General features: G+C 39.8%; 1 protein-coding gene across 4 annotated transcripts in view; it reads right to left on the bottom strand.

Moving 5' to 3' along the window:
• Window positions 1-1,185: 1,185 nt before the first annotated feature.
• Window positions 1,186-13,720, bottom strand: part of ccdc88c (coiled-coil domain containing 88C) — a 58,432-nt gene continuing 45,897 nt past the window's right edge. For 2 of the 4 annotated variants that reach the window (XM_063908322.1, XM_063908321.1), the window contains 7 exons: window positions 12,946-13,035; window positions 11,987-12,285; window positions 7,711-7,800; window positions 7,058-7,159; window positions 6,840-6,974; window positions 6,062-6,300; window positions 1,186-4,953 (listed from right to left, as the gene is read on the bottom strand). In XM_063908322.1, the coding sequence (XP_063764392.1) occupies window positions 4,186-4,953; window positions 6,062-6,300; window positions 6,840-6,974; window positions 7,058-7,159; window positions 7,711-7,800; window positions 11,987-12,285; window positions 12,946-13,035 (1,723 nt within the window). In that variant the 3' untranslated portion in view covers window positions 1,186-4,185. Of the gene's footprint in view, window positions 4,954-6,061; window positions 6,301-6,839; window positions 6,975-7,057; window positions 7,160-7,710; window positions 7,801-7,903; window positions 9,614-11,986; window positions 12,286-12,945; window positions 13,036-13,720 lie in introns of those variants that run through there. The other 2 variants (XR_010168010.1, XM_063908323.1) reach the window with 2 other exon arrangements.

Below are 13,720 nucleotides of genomic sequence, written 5' to 3' on the forward strand. Positions count from 1 at the left end.
GTGCACAGCTTGCCATAATACTATTGGTTTACTGAGACACTTGGATAAACTGGTGTAGTGATTACGTATTTATCACAAGGGTTTCCTCGACTAAAAGCAATGGGATTTTATAATTGGATTTCAGAATATTGCAGAAAACAGGCTCTGTGCCAAACACACATTATGTCTAGCAGGATAATCTCTAAATATAAACACCACCTCGATTATGTTTGAAGATTAAATGCAATAGCCAGAAGTAAAAAGCTAACATAAGGTCATAAACAAAGTACATCATGCTCACATGGCTGCACATTACCCCTGCTAAGCTAAAGGTGGCTAATGTTTGGCGTTTGGTTTGGGGTTTAGAGTAGGTCTCTTCAGCTTGTATTAACCACAGAGCGTATTTCCGGCATCAGACCAAACACACATTCAAAAAACGTGTGACAAGGGAACAGGAAGTTGGAAACCATGACCCTGTGGTCAAATTATTTTCAGTCTTTTCTAGGTGTACCATCATTTTTGTTCAGGCCAGTTTCATTATTTTGATGTTTAAAATGATTCTGTTGAACCACAATTCAAAAGCAATGTCTGATTTTCATTCGTTACTTTTCAACACATTTTTATTTATTATTACTTTTGTCAGTTTCAAGTTATTTCAGGGGTTTTCTTTCTTTAACGGAAGGGTACCAACAATTTTGTCCACGTCATATTTATTATATATACAACAACTCTAAGTCCCTCCTGCTGAACACACAGACACACAGAGGTGCTGCGGAGGGCATTCAACTCGCGACTGTATATGGGGGACGATAGGTTGGGACGATAGGTTGGGACGTGTCACATGGGCGGGACTTTTCCAGGAGTTCAATGTAAAGCCAGCCCACATTTCAGTTATGATGTCAGCAAATCTTGATCAGCTCGTTTGTACCCCCGTTTTTAGAGATGTGGGTAAGGAGGAAAAGAGAGAGGGTTGTCATTTCTGACACTTTGTGAGTCTCCTTACACACCGGGGACACATACTTATGTATAAAAGACAAGGAAAGTGCATTTTGCATAATAGGGGACCTTGAATGTTGCTTTCAGTTAGCTAACAGATCCCCTTACACACTGGGTCTCAAGTATCAATAAGAGTTTTGTTCAAAAAGTAAAACCTGTGAATTACAACTGCACTAAAACACACTAAACAATCAGGTATAGGAGCCTCAGTTCACTTTCATAAATCTTTATTACCAAAAATCTTTTGGGTGTGATTTCAACAGTCTCTACCCAACCAAAACAGTAGATTTGAACAGTAGTCACATCACAGCAGAGCAGTTCTAAAGTGAAGTAGAGGCTACTCCAGTTACAGCAGGAAATGTCCGTGACGTAAGCACTCCTTTCCCTTCTGCTTTACTTCTCTTGAATTCATAACTTTCTGGTTCTTAGTGTTCATCTGCGGTAAGACAAATCCGTCACTGAGCAGGAAGCAGGCGGGCTGATGATGCCGTTCCTCTCAACGCAAGTCTTTCATTAACAACCACAAAAATGAGAAGGTCATCGTGGAAACACAGGTAGTAAACAATGCAGACATACAGACAAACAGAGAGTGAGGACACACACACACTTTCCAGGAAGAAGTGAGATGCGCAAGATGGTTTCAATATATAAAAAGTTTCTTAGAACTTTCTATTTCTAATGACGAAATTTGACATCAGCAAACTGAAACACAGACACGCACACACACACACTTAAAGAACTAAAAATGAAAGGAGTGCAGACATTAAAAAGGCAACACACACACAAAGCAGGTAAATAGACAGCATCAACCTACAGTGTATCATCATTTCACTTCATCTGCTAAAAGGATCTTACACGATAAAAAAGATCTTGAAACCCACTTCACAGGTATTGATCAGGATTTTTGGTATCAACAAACATTTCTTCTTTAAAAAAGGTGAAGTTCTAGTCCAGAAGTCTTCTAAACATTTCCCCAGTTTATAAAATCTAACGTCATGTACAAATGTTACAGGTTTAATAATTTAGCTCGTTGCATATTGACATGTGCTGGGAAGCTGAGAGGAACGGTTAGTGATGGATTCCAGTCAGATCTTCTTTCTCCAGTGTTGCATCTCCCTCTCCCTCTCCCTCCTCCTCCTCCTCCTCATCATCGCTCTAGTGCTTTTTAGGAATGTCTTCGTCATTAACAATGCAGAAGGGATGGGTTAGTAATTACAGACAAGGGTCAAATCAGCATAATAATCATTCATCGTCTGTCTCCAGCGCACTTTCATTTATTCCTTTAACCTCCTCCTCTCTTCTGTTTAATGGGCTCAAAAGAATGCAGCAAGTATTTATAAATTCTCCCAAAAGTGGTGATGAAAACACTAAATATGTCTCCATTTGAATCTGATTAATTGTGCATAATTCCCATTTTTACACCTTTTCACCTGTGTGTGAATAACTAAGGTCATTTATTTCAATGGGAGTGTTGAAGACCTTCTTTAACCTTCTATTATTACCTCCACTCTTAATAAGGTGAACAAGATGTGTTTAATATATCTCTGTATGTATTCTTGATGGTAACACAATAAAATCACTGAGACGGTGTTGTGACTAGACTAAAAGGAGCTTAACATGCTTGTACCTAACATAATAGAGTGGTGCAGGTGTCCTCAAACTCACAGATGAGTTAGCATTTTAGCTCTTTTGGATCCCTCGTCTTGAAATCAAAGGGTATGTATTTTTGGTTAGTTGCATGAAATAAGATCAGTGGTTCCATGTTTTGTTCTACAACATAAAACACATCAGTAAATACCCCACTGGTGAATGTCCCAAGCTGTGGTAGCTAACAAGTAAAGATTAGCTGCCTTTAGCTTTGCTTTTTTTTTGCAGCCTCATTTTTTAGTTTTTGCAATTGCATTTACAATTTGTCAGAAATATTCCAAAATCCAAAGGACAAATCCCTACAGTATGCTTTTATTGAATTCAATGCAAGCCTGAATATCTCCCTCTCTGCAGTACTCTCAACTGTCCGGCTTACTTAGCATGCAGCGGTACACTCTCCCAAAAACACAGTGGTTCACCCTGTGGTGTGTGTGTGTGAATTAAATCCAGCTCAATGGTTAGCGAGGCCACAGTCGACCCCCTCAAGGACAATTCCTCCGTCTGTATATATCATTATATATATTTATATACACGTGTGTGTGTGTGTGTGTTTGAAACTAGTGTTGGCTTGCGTAGAACAACATTTCCAGTAAAGTGTCAGAGTGTTGCATGCTAGGAGAGTCTAAAGATGGAGGGAGAAAGACTGTAATTTAACAGGGAGGAGCCCTGCCCATCATTTTTGTCTTCCATTCCTCAAGTCCCTGCTTTATATCCGTCCCAGCATCCATCAATGTGTTCTCAGCAAAGCTCCCCTCAACCCCTTCTTCCATCACTTGCTTCAACCCTCTTTGCTTTACCCCCACCCCTTTCCTCCCCCTCTGCGGCTCCTTTCTTCCAGTGTTTGTTTGAGATAATAGAGGAGAACAGAAAGAGGAGGAGGAAGCCGATACATTCAGTTGCTTCTGTTTGCCTTCAATCAGTTCAACCACTCTTTTTAATGCTGGCTTGTTCCAGGTAAACACCAGCAGGTCAGCAGTCAGAGAGTTCCAGCTCATAGACTGAGCCCAGACTTGGTTTCCTTGTCCTCTCTGATCCTGCAGGCTTTAAGTGTTATGGGTTCTCATCTCCAATCTCTGTGTTCAATTTAGCAGTCTTTAAAATCATTTGATCATCTGGTCAAAACATTCAATATTCATTTTAAAAACTGAAATTAAACAGCATAGGCAACGTATTCCAGCATCCTCAGAGACCATCTATAGTGTTGTTGTGTTCATATTGCATCCATCTCAGACAGATTCAGCTTTTGATAAAAAAAATGGTTTCCTTCAAATTTGGCTTAGCTTTCCAGGTTTTAAAAGTTGCATCTTCTTATCAGATGGAGTTCAACTTTGTCAAACTTTCAACAGGATGATCAAGCATTGTTTGCATGTGGGACTGCTCGTTGACTCAATTCCAGTTGAATTTGAGCAAAGATAGGACTTGCCAGAGTTGGAGCATGTATCTACATGACAGAGAGCACAGCTCAGAGGCTGATAACTCCTGTCTGAGGGTTTGTAAAGCTCCCAGCCCCAGCACACTGTACAGAATCCAGGTCCAGTTTTTTGACAGAGTCACACTTGCTCTTCAGACACAGCCATACTCATACCACACAGTCTGGGGGTCGTTGTTGGGATCGGGGGAGGCAGGCGTGCTCTTGGGCCGTTCCAAAGATCCAGACCTTGCTCTCTCACTTTCCTTCTCTAGGTGGGAGGAGTCAGCTGACGTTAGCCCCTCCCCTTGTACTGAGGGTTCTTCGGGTCGCGTGGCCGACACAGCCCTGACAGGGGTGACCATGGCAACCTCACCACGGTTGTGGTAGGAGGAGGACTGGGTGGGGCCATTTCGAGACACAGGAGTCAGAGTCCTCCCCCTCTCTCGCTCTCTCTCTGCGTGTCTCTCTGTCTGCAGATTAAGAGAGGTGGAATGGTGAATGGGCAGATTCAGGAAGCTGCTGTCTCCATGCTGATTGGTTGGGCCAGCCAGCCGAGCAGAGAGAGGGCGTTCCCTCCCGTTAGCCCCTCCCCCTGGTCTGCGGACAACCCCATCTGATTGGCCTTCATTGCCATGGAAACTGTCTGGTCCATTGGAGCGCAGCAAATCAGCCGAAGCCAGGCTGAACGCCCTGCTCAGGGATTGGCAGGACCTCTGGGTGACGGTCTGGCACGAGGCAGGGGATTGGCCCACAGGCTGGCGGGGCAACGGCTTGACGCTCTGGCCTGGCCTCTGGTTGGATGACTGCACAGTGGGCGTGACATAGCTGGTAGGAGTCTGATCTCTGGCAGGGGGCCCCGAGGGGGCGGGACTTCTGGTGAAGTATTCAGTCATTAAGTCCTCCTTGCTTCCTGTTGACACCTAGATGAAGGAAAACCAAAGCAAGGAAGAATAAAAATGTAGATCTGTATTTTATCAAAGGGGTTAGCTAACAAAAATGTCTAAGTGATGCCAATGCTCCATGAGAGACGTAAATGACATACACCATATACTGTGCCACTGACATGTGCCACGGGTAATTAGTATGTAAAACAATGACCATGACTTGAATCAAGTTGTGAGGGGTTCTTGGGTCAAAGCATGTGCTGCGTTTGGCTAAAGTTGAACCACTAACCCAACTCCTGTCTTTTGTTTAGTTTGCATTCCCAGAGAACAGTCCTTAGATAACCAGGGAGTGTTCTCCAGGATACAACTGGTGTTCTGCATATTATATGAAAGAGGTCATTTGATGAAAAGGAAACAGAAAGTTAGGAATATGGAACCTGTAGAACCTGCCTCATAAGAAACTTAAGTTAGTGTTTTATTACTGTACATAAGCAAATGAACATGTGTGATAACGCATATATAGATATGTATATACATGTAATACCAAGGTATAAACTATATATGCAATACCATAAAGTCATTACACTCAGTCATTCAGTAGCTGACCCAGTGGTCACAATCGAGCCTACTTGAACTACTTCAGTCTGGATATAAAACTTCATCCCTTCATAATTGACCTCATTAATCATAGACTAAGATTAATGGCAAACAAATCCTTGATCTATAGCCCCAAAAAGTTTTGGAAGGTCTCGATCACTTTGACTTTTACCACAATATCACTTCATCATTGAGTCCAATAGAAGGTTTGTGCCAAGTATTCAAGAAGTGCCCTGAAGAGTTTCCAAGGCATTGTGTGAGAATGGGAGGACAGATAAGGCGTTAAGGAATGAAAACACATTCATCTTTTTTCTTTTGAAGTGACTCATTTCTAGTTTTTCAATATTTCCTCTGACTTACGAAGATCATTCATTATTTTTCCTGACGTTACCTGTAGTACCCCTCTGTAGAAAGCCATGATAGAAGCAACACAGTAGAGGGGAATAACTTCTTTTAACTGCATCTGCATTATAAGGATGCTTTATTTGCAGGTAACTCACTGTGTTCAGCGATGATATGTTGTTACCATGCTGAAGATATTGCTTACCATAGGGGGGGACTTCAGGTTGCTCTCGTGAAGGAACTCCTCCAGGGTCAACATTTCATTCACAGGAGAAGACGTGCGGGTCTTACTCCGAACCCCACCTCCACGCTGCGGTTGAGCCCTCTGGGGCGCGTGGTCGTATGGAAGGGTGGAGCTACGTGACAGAGCCAGTTGTGATTGGCTGAGACCTGTGACATCATCACTGGAGAGGCTGGCTGAGCGAGTCTGACGGTCCGAGGGGTCTAATAAGAAAACATTTGGTTACCACTGACTGAAACAAAAACTACCATTAGAATAATACAGGATTCACTGTATGTAAAACTTATGTACTGTACATTTAATTATATTATATAACTTAAGTAATGTACATTTATTTTCACAATTTTTATTATATTTTAATAGGATCTGATTTCAGTAATCTATATTTATTTTTAATTATGATTTGATGATATTATCTTTTTTCAGTAATCTATATTTATTTTTACAAATATTTGTTAGAATTTGATAACATTTATTTTCATACAGTGTATATGTATACAGTATTTACATATTTTCATTAGAATTTGATATTTCTTTTGATTTTCAGTAAGGTATGTCTAAATTTAAAATGTTTTATTAGAATTTAACAATTATGTATTTTTAAAGTTATAAATATATTAATTTTTTGCACATTTGTATTAAGGTTTAATAACATTATGTATTTTCAGTAATGTATATTTATTTGAACAAAAACTCTTTGAATAGGACTTAAGATCTCACTGTTAAAGAACACAGTGTGTACCTCTGCAGTTGACGGGTGAGTTGGAGCTGGAGGTGTTGTGGCTGAAGTCTGCTGATCCCGGGCGACCTCCCGTGTTGCCATGTTGACCAAAAAGGGAGTCCGGGGTGTTGCGAGAGTCCTCATCAAATAACAGACCTGAAAATGATTTACACACCTTAGATTAAACACTCTCACTAAATGACTTCTAAATAAGGTTCTATATGAGTCAGCGGATCTACCTCTGGGCCTGCGGGCGGGGCCTCCTAGTCTGGAGCTATTAGTGGGGCCCAGTGGGGACGATTGATGGCTGGGAGTGGAGCTCAGAGCTTTGTGGGTCGGACCTGGGGGGGAAACCCAAAGTGGTTAGGCTGCCATGAGCGAAACAATGTCTAACTGTAGATTAATTCAAACCTATAGTGCTGAAAGCTGAAGGCTCTTTTATAACATAATGCTTCTTTCATCATCATTAAATTCAGCATTTGATACAAACACATGCTATAATAACATATCCTTTTACATAATGTGTCAAAACATTCAATCCTGTGGCAGATGTGTCTCTCAACACTCTTGCTTCTCAAATTGCTGATCAGACCATTACAATGACCAGCACACAGAAGAGGAAGACAGATTGCACTCCTGACCCCGGAGGCTGTATTGTTGTCGTAAGGGCAATTGCTTAAGAGCAACCAGCCACTGTCAACACTCAATATTGCAAAAGACCTGATTGAGTAACAGGTTGGAAATGAAAAGTGATTTTATTCCAGTTGTTGTTTTCACATTCTTTCCAAGCAGGTGGTTTGATAAACACTGTACATGCCTTAATGTTGGGCTTTAAACAACTTCTATCTTCAACAATGTGCTCACTTTTCCTGCTGGATTCAGAGTTCCTTACCTTGCCCATGTCCGTTCTCTCCGTTGACGCTTTCACTGCTGCCTCCTGGAGTGCTGCTACGATAACCACCCCGGCCCCTGTCCTCCAAACCTGCAGGCCCATCACAAGGTTAGGAGGAACCATTGAGGACCTTCAGGTGTTAGCAAAAGATGTGTGTGCAGTGCAGAAAGCAGCACGAAAGCCAAGCAAGACGTGAGGAATCCACTCGTTTATTCATACTGATTAATCACTGTGATATCAGTTATTATTCAGTGAATGCATCTGATTCTATTCCGACATTATGACTGCATTTTGGAAAGAAAAGTTTGGACATGAATGGACCCAACAAATGGTGTTTACATTCAGCCGAACAGACAAAATAATGTCCTTGACTATGCCTCATGTAAGGTAACACTAGCCTATATAAGCCACCCTCAGCTGCTGGGAGAAAACAAAGTTGTAAAAGATGTGCTAGGTGACAGGTATGGTTGCTATGATAACTAGACTTGACTGAGAAAGAGAAATGCAGCAAAGCATTTAACACACACTGAGAAGTGCTCTAAATATACAATTAAAAGCATTAAAGCATAAGGTGAGGTGATCGCACACAAAGGCATGTATTATTTATATTAAAGCAGTACCAAAAGGCTGTTTTTATACATTGGAAACTTCTACTAAGGTTGTTGTATTAAGTAACTAAATCCTTAAAATATATAAATCATTTAATTTAAATGTTTAACCTCTGTAAAGCGTTTCTGAGCAGCGGATAAAGCGCTTGATAAATAAAGTAGATTACTATATTTATTATTAATACCTTGTTGTTTTGCAAATACTTCTGTTATCCACTGTGAACACTTCTAAATAATAACAAGAGGGGAAAACGTGTGTCCTCTTTTGGAATAAAGTACTTAATCTGACATGAAGAGTTATTCATTTTTTAAATGACTTTTCGGTTTAAAGATAACTATATATGTTCTCTTATAAATGTAATAAATGGAGATGTGAGATTGTTAATAATTCACATATTGAATACAGGATGGCAGCTATCGGGAAAGCAACGTTTTCTGACAGCAGTAAAAAATAATGTTTTGGGAAGGCAAAGAAATATGGATTGGCGCTTTTCATAAAGACATGTTGTGAATTATGGAAATTACATCTTTTCCACCAATTGTCCTTAATTTAAAATAACCCAGACAAAAGAGTTAGTGGAAATGTTTGGATTACACAAACCCCAATACTGGAATCTGATTCTATAGATTGTTTGATATTATTAATAATATGAGTCTATAAGAATATAATAAGATGAATTGTATTCTTTTGATCCAACCTTGATCTGAAACTGAGCAAAGAGCCTAACTTTTAATACAATGAGAACATCGAAGCTGCGCAGCTTTGTCATTTTGATTTAAATGAACATTTGAAGCTTATAATAATACAATGTGTGCAGCTCTTTGCAGGCATGCTTGGAAACATGTGCACACACTTTTTCACACCCACACACACACACACACCTGCATGTGTTTACTACTTACTAGTAATACTTGGAGGCTCACACCTGCAGCATGAACCTGTGTGTGTTTGTAGTGTGTGAATCGTATGAAATGTATGATATGTGCATTTGAGTCACAGAGATGCGTGGTGTTGAACAGTCCGTTGGGGGGGTGTCAGAGAAGATGATGCTGATGATGGTGTGTGTGGTTAATGGGATGATGAAGAGGATGTTAGAATACTCCGTTGTCTGAGTGTGGCTGGCTAGTGATGACGTCAGCTGGGTATTCAGAGGAAGACCAGAACCGAAGTCTTCTAGTGAGTAAGAGGGAGGGACGGGAGGAGGAGGAGGAGGAGGAGGTGAGGGAGGTGGGGGAGAGGAGTTTCTCTTGACTTTTACTGCGGAGAAAACGGAAGCGTTTGGGGTTGGGTGGAGCTGAGATGGAGAATGGAGAGAGAGATGGAAAATGTAAAGAAAATGAGGAAATAATGAGTAAATTAAAGACAGTTGACTAAAAGTTATTTAGTATGTGATGACAGAATGGAAAATAATCAATATCATGCAAGAATCTCTGTGAGGTTAAAAAAAGAAAACAGTAAAATCATGCTTGAGACTCGAGGCTGACCTCAACTCACTTTCATTAAACCAAAGGATGATTAATGATGCAACAGAGCACAGGAAGTGACATCACTCTAGCCTATGTTGGGGAGTCAGTTATGCAGACAAACAAGACCTAGCTGTTCAGTAGATTTATTGTTGATCTTTCAACTTCACCACATGCCAGTGGAATTCAATGAAAGCCATTTGAACTGTGAGTTGAGCTCAGCCATGAGTAGGATTCAACTTAAGAGTAAAGCATTGAAAAAGGAAACCCATGAAACAAACGCATGCATTAGAACCAATTCTACGAGTGGTTCCCTGCCTCTGACTGTGGAATAAAGAAATGTCTACTTGGGACCCCTTGTCACAAATTGTATTAAAAATGTGGAGATGTACTCGTTGTAGTATTGACTGCGTCGGCCGTGACTGCCATTGTTTCAGGGATTCCATCTAAACCGCAACATGTCCTGTTCAGTGTGATCCACCTCTTCACGTGGGGGTGAAAAATGGAGAGACTTAAACTATACTTTATCCATGGTAAGTGTGCATCACATACATACCAATAAGGTTGCAATATATGGCTCCCTTTTAGTGCGTGTTGGGTTTGATCGAGTTTGAAGCAAACATTACACAAAGTAATTTAATTGTACAATAGCTGTTGCAAATGGAAGGTATTTAAATAATGCTTTTTTAATCTTAGTAGTAGAGCTCTACTACACATGCTTTTGATTGCCAGTCTAAGAATGGCATATCTCGATCACTCTCTGTTCCGACTCATCTTGGTATTATCCACAGGTTTACTGTCACTATTTTTAGTAATTATAGCGCAAAAAACTCTGACATGGCTATCTACTACCTGTCTGTTTTAACATTGTGATTTGATCTGCATATATTTATTGTATGTATGTATGGATACATATAAAGCCACGGAAAAAATTCAGAGACCACTTCAGCATTATCATTTTCTCTTGTTTGATTATTTATAGACATGTCTTTGAGTTAAAGGATTTTTTTTGTTTTTTATTGTATTCTGTAAACTACTGACAACATTTCTCTGTGTTGGAATTCAACAGACACTGGAATGTTTGCCATACATGTAGAGATAAAGATTTAAGAAACATTCGGAGTGGTCTCTTAATTTTTCCGGAGCTGTATAAACTTGTGTTTTATTTTATTTCTAGTTATGCACTGACAGGATTGCTTTTTAAATGTAACTATACCTGTACAGTGACAGTAAAGGAATTCAATTCAATTCGATAAACCATTAGAAATGAAATATTACATAAAACTGAAAGTGTTAAATATAATTGTATTTGCACATCTCTCCAAAAATACTATATTTGGAGAGATGTGGGGCTGAGGCTCAGTTGGTTAATGTTCCCTTTGTATTTTTACTGTGGGAGCAGAGACTTAAGGACACTGTAGTGAACAGATACAGTGCAGGTTAATCAATGTTAGAAACAGAGAAGGGAGGGTCAGGATTTCAATAAATGATGTTTTGGTCAACGACTCCCTCTAGAGAACCAGTGAGGAAGTGCGCCTGATCACAAGTACACATGCTCCATCAGCTTTGGAGTTTTGGAACCAAAGCGTTAGCTAAAAATGTGCTGAATATATGTGCATTATATGAAATATGGTTTAATTTATTAGGCCCTGGTTCTACCCATCCTGTTTTAAAAAAAAGATATAACCATAGACATTGAGTTATGATGTGAATAAAGAGGTGCAGGAATGAGTTCTATGAGTCCTAAAACCCGGAAATGAGAGTGTTTCACCACATATGTTTTTTTTTAACATGTTTTTGCTGAAGACATTTTAAGTTTTGTTCTACTAAATAAAATATGTAAGTAAATACCGCACTGGTGAATGTCTCAATCTTCGATGAGTTGTAACAAGTGGCTAAATTAGAACACTAAACTTCATTTAGCATAACATTAGCCGCCTTAGATTAGCGGTGGTGATGCACATCCATGCTACTGGCGCGTATTTTGTTTAGAACTAACGTCATCTTCAAAGGTCTTATTTTTCTGAATAAATTCCAAAATCAAATGGAAAAACAAAAACATGTTCTCCCTGCACCCCTGTACACGAGAACAACTGGTAATTGTGTCTTTGGTGGGGAAATTGTTAGGGTCCTGGGAGAAAAAAGACTCATCATACATGTTCTGGTTATTTATGCTGTATTAAGAGGTTTCTATGTGTGTTTACCTCCGCTGATGGGTGTGATGGCTGGGCTCTGGGGTCCCAGACTGGCGGTGTGGTTGTTATGGTTACTGTGGGCGTGGGCACTGTCTAGTGTGTAATTTCCTGAGCGCTGTTGATGTGGGGGTGGGGTTTCAGGAGGGAGGAGGGGAGGTGGGGAGGGCAGTGGGATGTCCGGGGCGCCCTTTGCTCGGTCTCTGTCTTTGCCTGCCTCCTTGTCCCGGTCGGCCCCTCGCTCCCTGCTGCTCTCCTTCCGGGGTTTGATCAGTTTGGCTAAAGCTTTAGCTCCGGACCACTGACTCCTCCTGCAAGAAACCAGTATTACAACGGTAACCACACGTATGGAACTGCTACTGCAGGAAAGAAACCCTGCACTACAGCCAATATTATACACTACAGCGGGGGGGAGAGTACTCAGATTATTTATTTAAGTAAAGCAGTAATACCACATATTAAAGTAAAGTAGTAATACCACATATTTAAGTAAAGCAGTAATACCACAGTGTAGAAATACTCTGGCCAGTATAAGTCCTGCATTAAAAAATATTACTTAAATGAAAGTATAAAGCACCCAGTGGCTTATTTCAGTCTCATATATTATATTACTGTATTTGAAATATTGATTCTTTTATGCTGCAGCTGGTAAAGCAGGAGCTTACATATTTAACATAAATACTACTGGGTAATTTATTACTTTAAATAAAGTGAATCTTAACCTACAATAATACATACTTTTTTTTAATGTGATCATATATTTTATTAAACTGAATCTTCAAAAAAAAAATGTAGTGGAATATAAAGTATAATATTTTGCACCTGTATGTAGTTGAGCAATAGTGATATAGGTACTCAAGTACTTTAAAATTGTAACTAAGTACAGTACTTGAGTAATGCAGGTAAACACTGTCCACCACTGGCTTTTCCATGTTATCTTTAAAAGTGAAATGTGTTTAAAGAAGCATTACTTTTTGGGTGTGGGGTCGTAGAACTTGTACTGGTCCATGATCTTCTCCTCCAGTTTTTCTTTCTGACGCCGTAGAGCGTTCAGCTTATCTCTACACAGAAGTGACACAGAAGAGAAGAAACATTCATAAGTTATGATTTTGTTACTCAAAACAGGAAGTGAATTTCAATTGGACGGCAGATTACTGAGCATGGGAGAAACTAAGGTCTATAGTCTGATTCTCAGTGTGGAGCAGAAGGTGGCGCTAACGCACAAATCAGCTGGATGCAACAGTGTTATTGTGGCCATGGAAATGTTTTTCGGGTTACTTACAGTTTTCCAAATGTAAACAGCTAAGAAATATAATGACGCCAACAAGTGAATGCTAGCTTGTTAAGCGCTGAACAATACTCCAGTTTGTAAGGAAAAACAGGCATGTTTATATTAACAGGGGTCCCTTGACCTCTCATCTCAAAATGTATCAACGAAAATGGGTTCTATGCATACCCATAAGTCTCACCTCTACATATTCACTTTATGCTAATAACGGTCAATACTGGGCAAAGATCTTCTAAATTCCTCAAGTGCTTGTTGTCTTTATTTGGTATTTAAAGGCTTTTTAGGGCATTATGAACATTTGTATCAATTGCTGAAACGTTGTGTTGTAACCTGTTGAGAAAACACTTGCTGATGAAATTGATATGAAACAAATAAGACTTTAACTTAAAGACTTTAAGTTAATATATTCTATATTGTTAAATGTAATGAATATTAAAACATTTAAATAACAAAATGAT

The sequence above is a fragment of the Eleginops maclovinus genome, chromosome 19 (assembly GCF_036324505.1).
Source record: "Eleginops maclovinus isolate JMC-PN-2008 ecotype Puerto Natales chromosome 19, JC_Emac_rtc_rv5, whole genome shotgun sequence".
Lineage (NCBI taxonomy): Eukaryota > Metazoa > Chordata > Actinopteri > Perciformes > Eleginopidae > Eleginops > Eleginops maclovinus.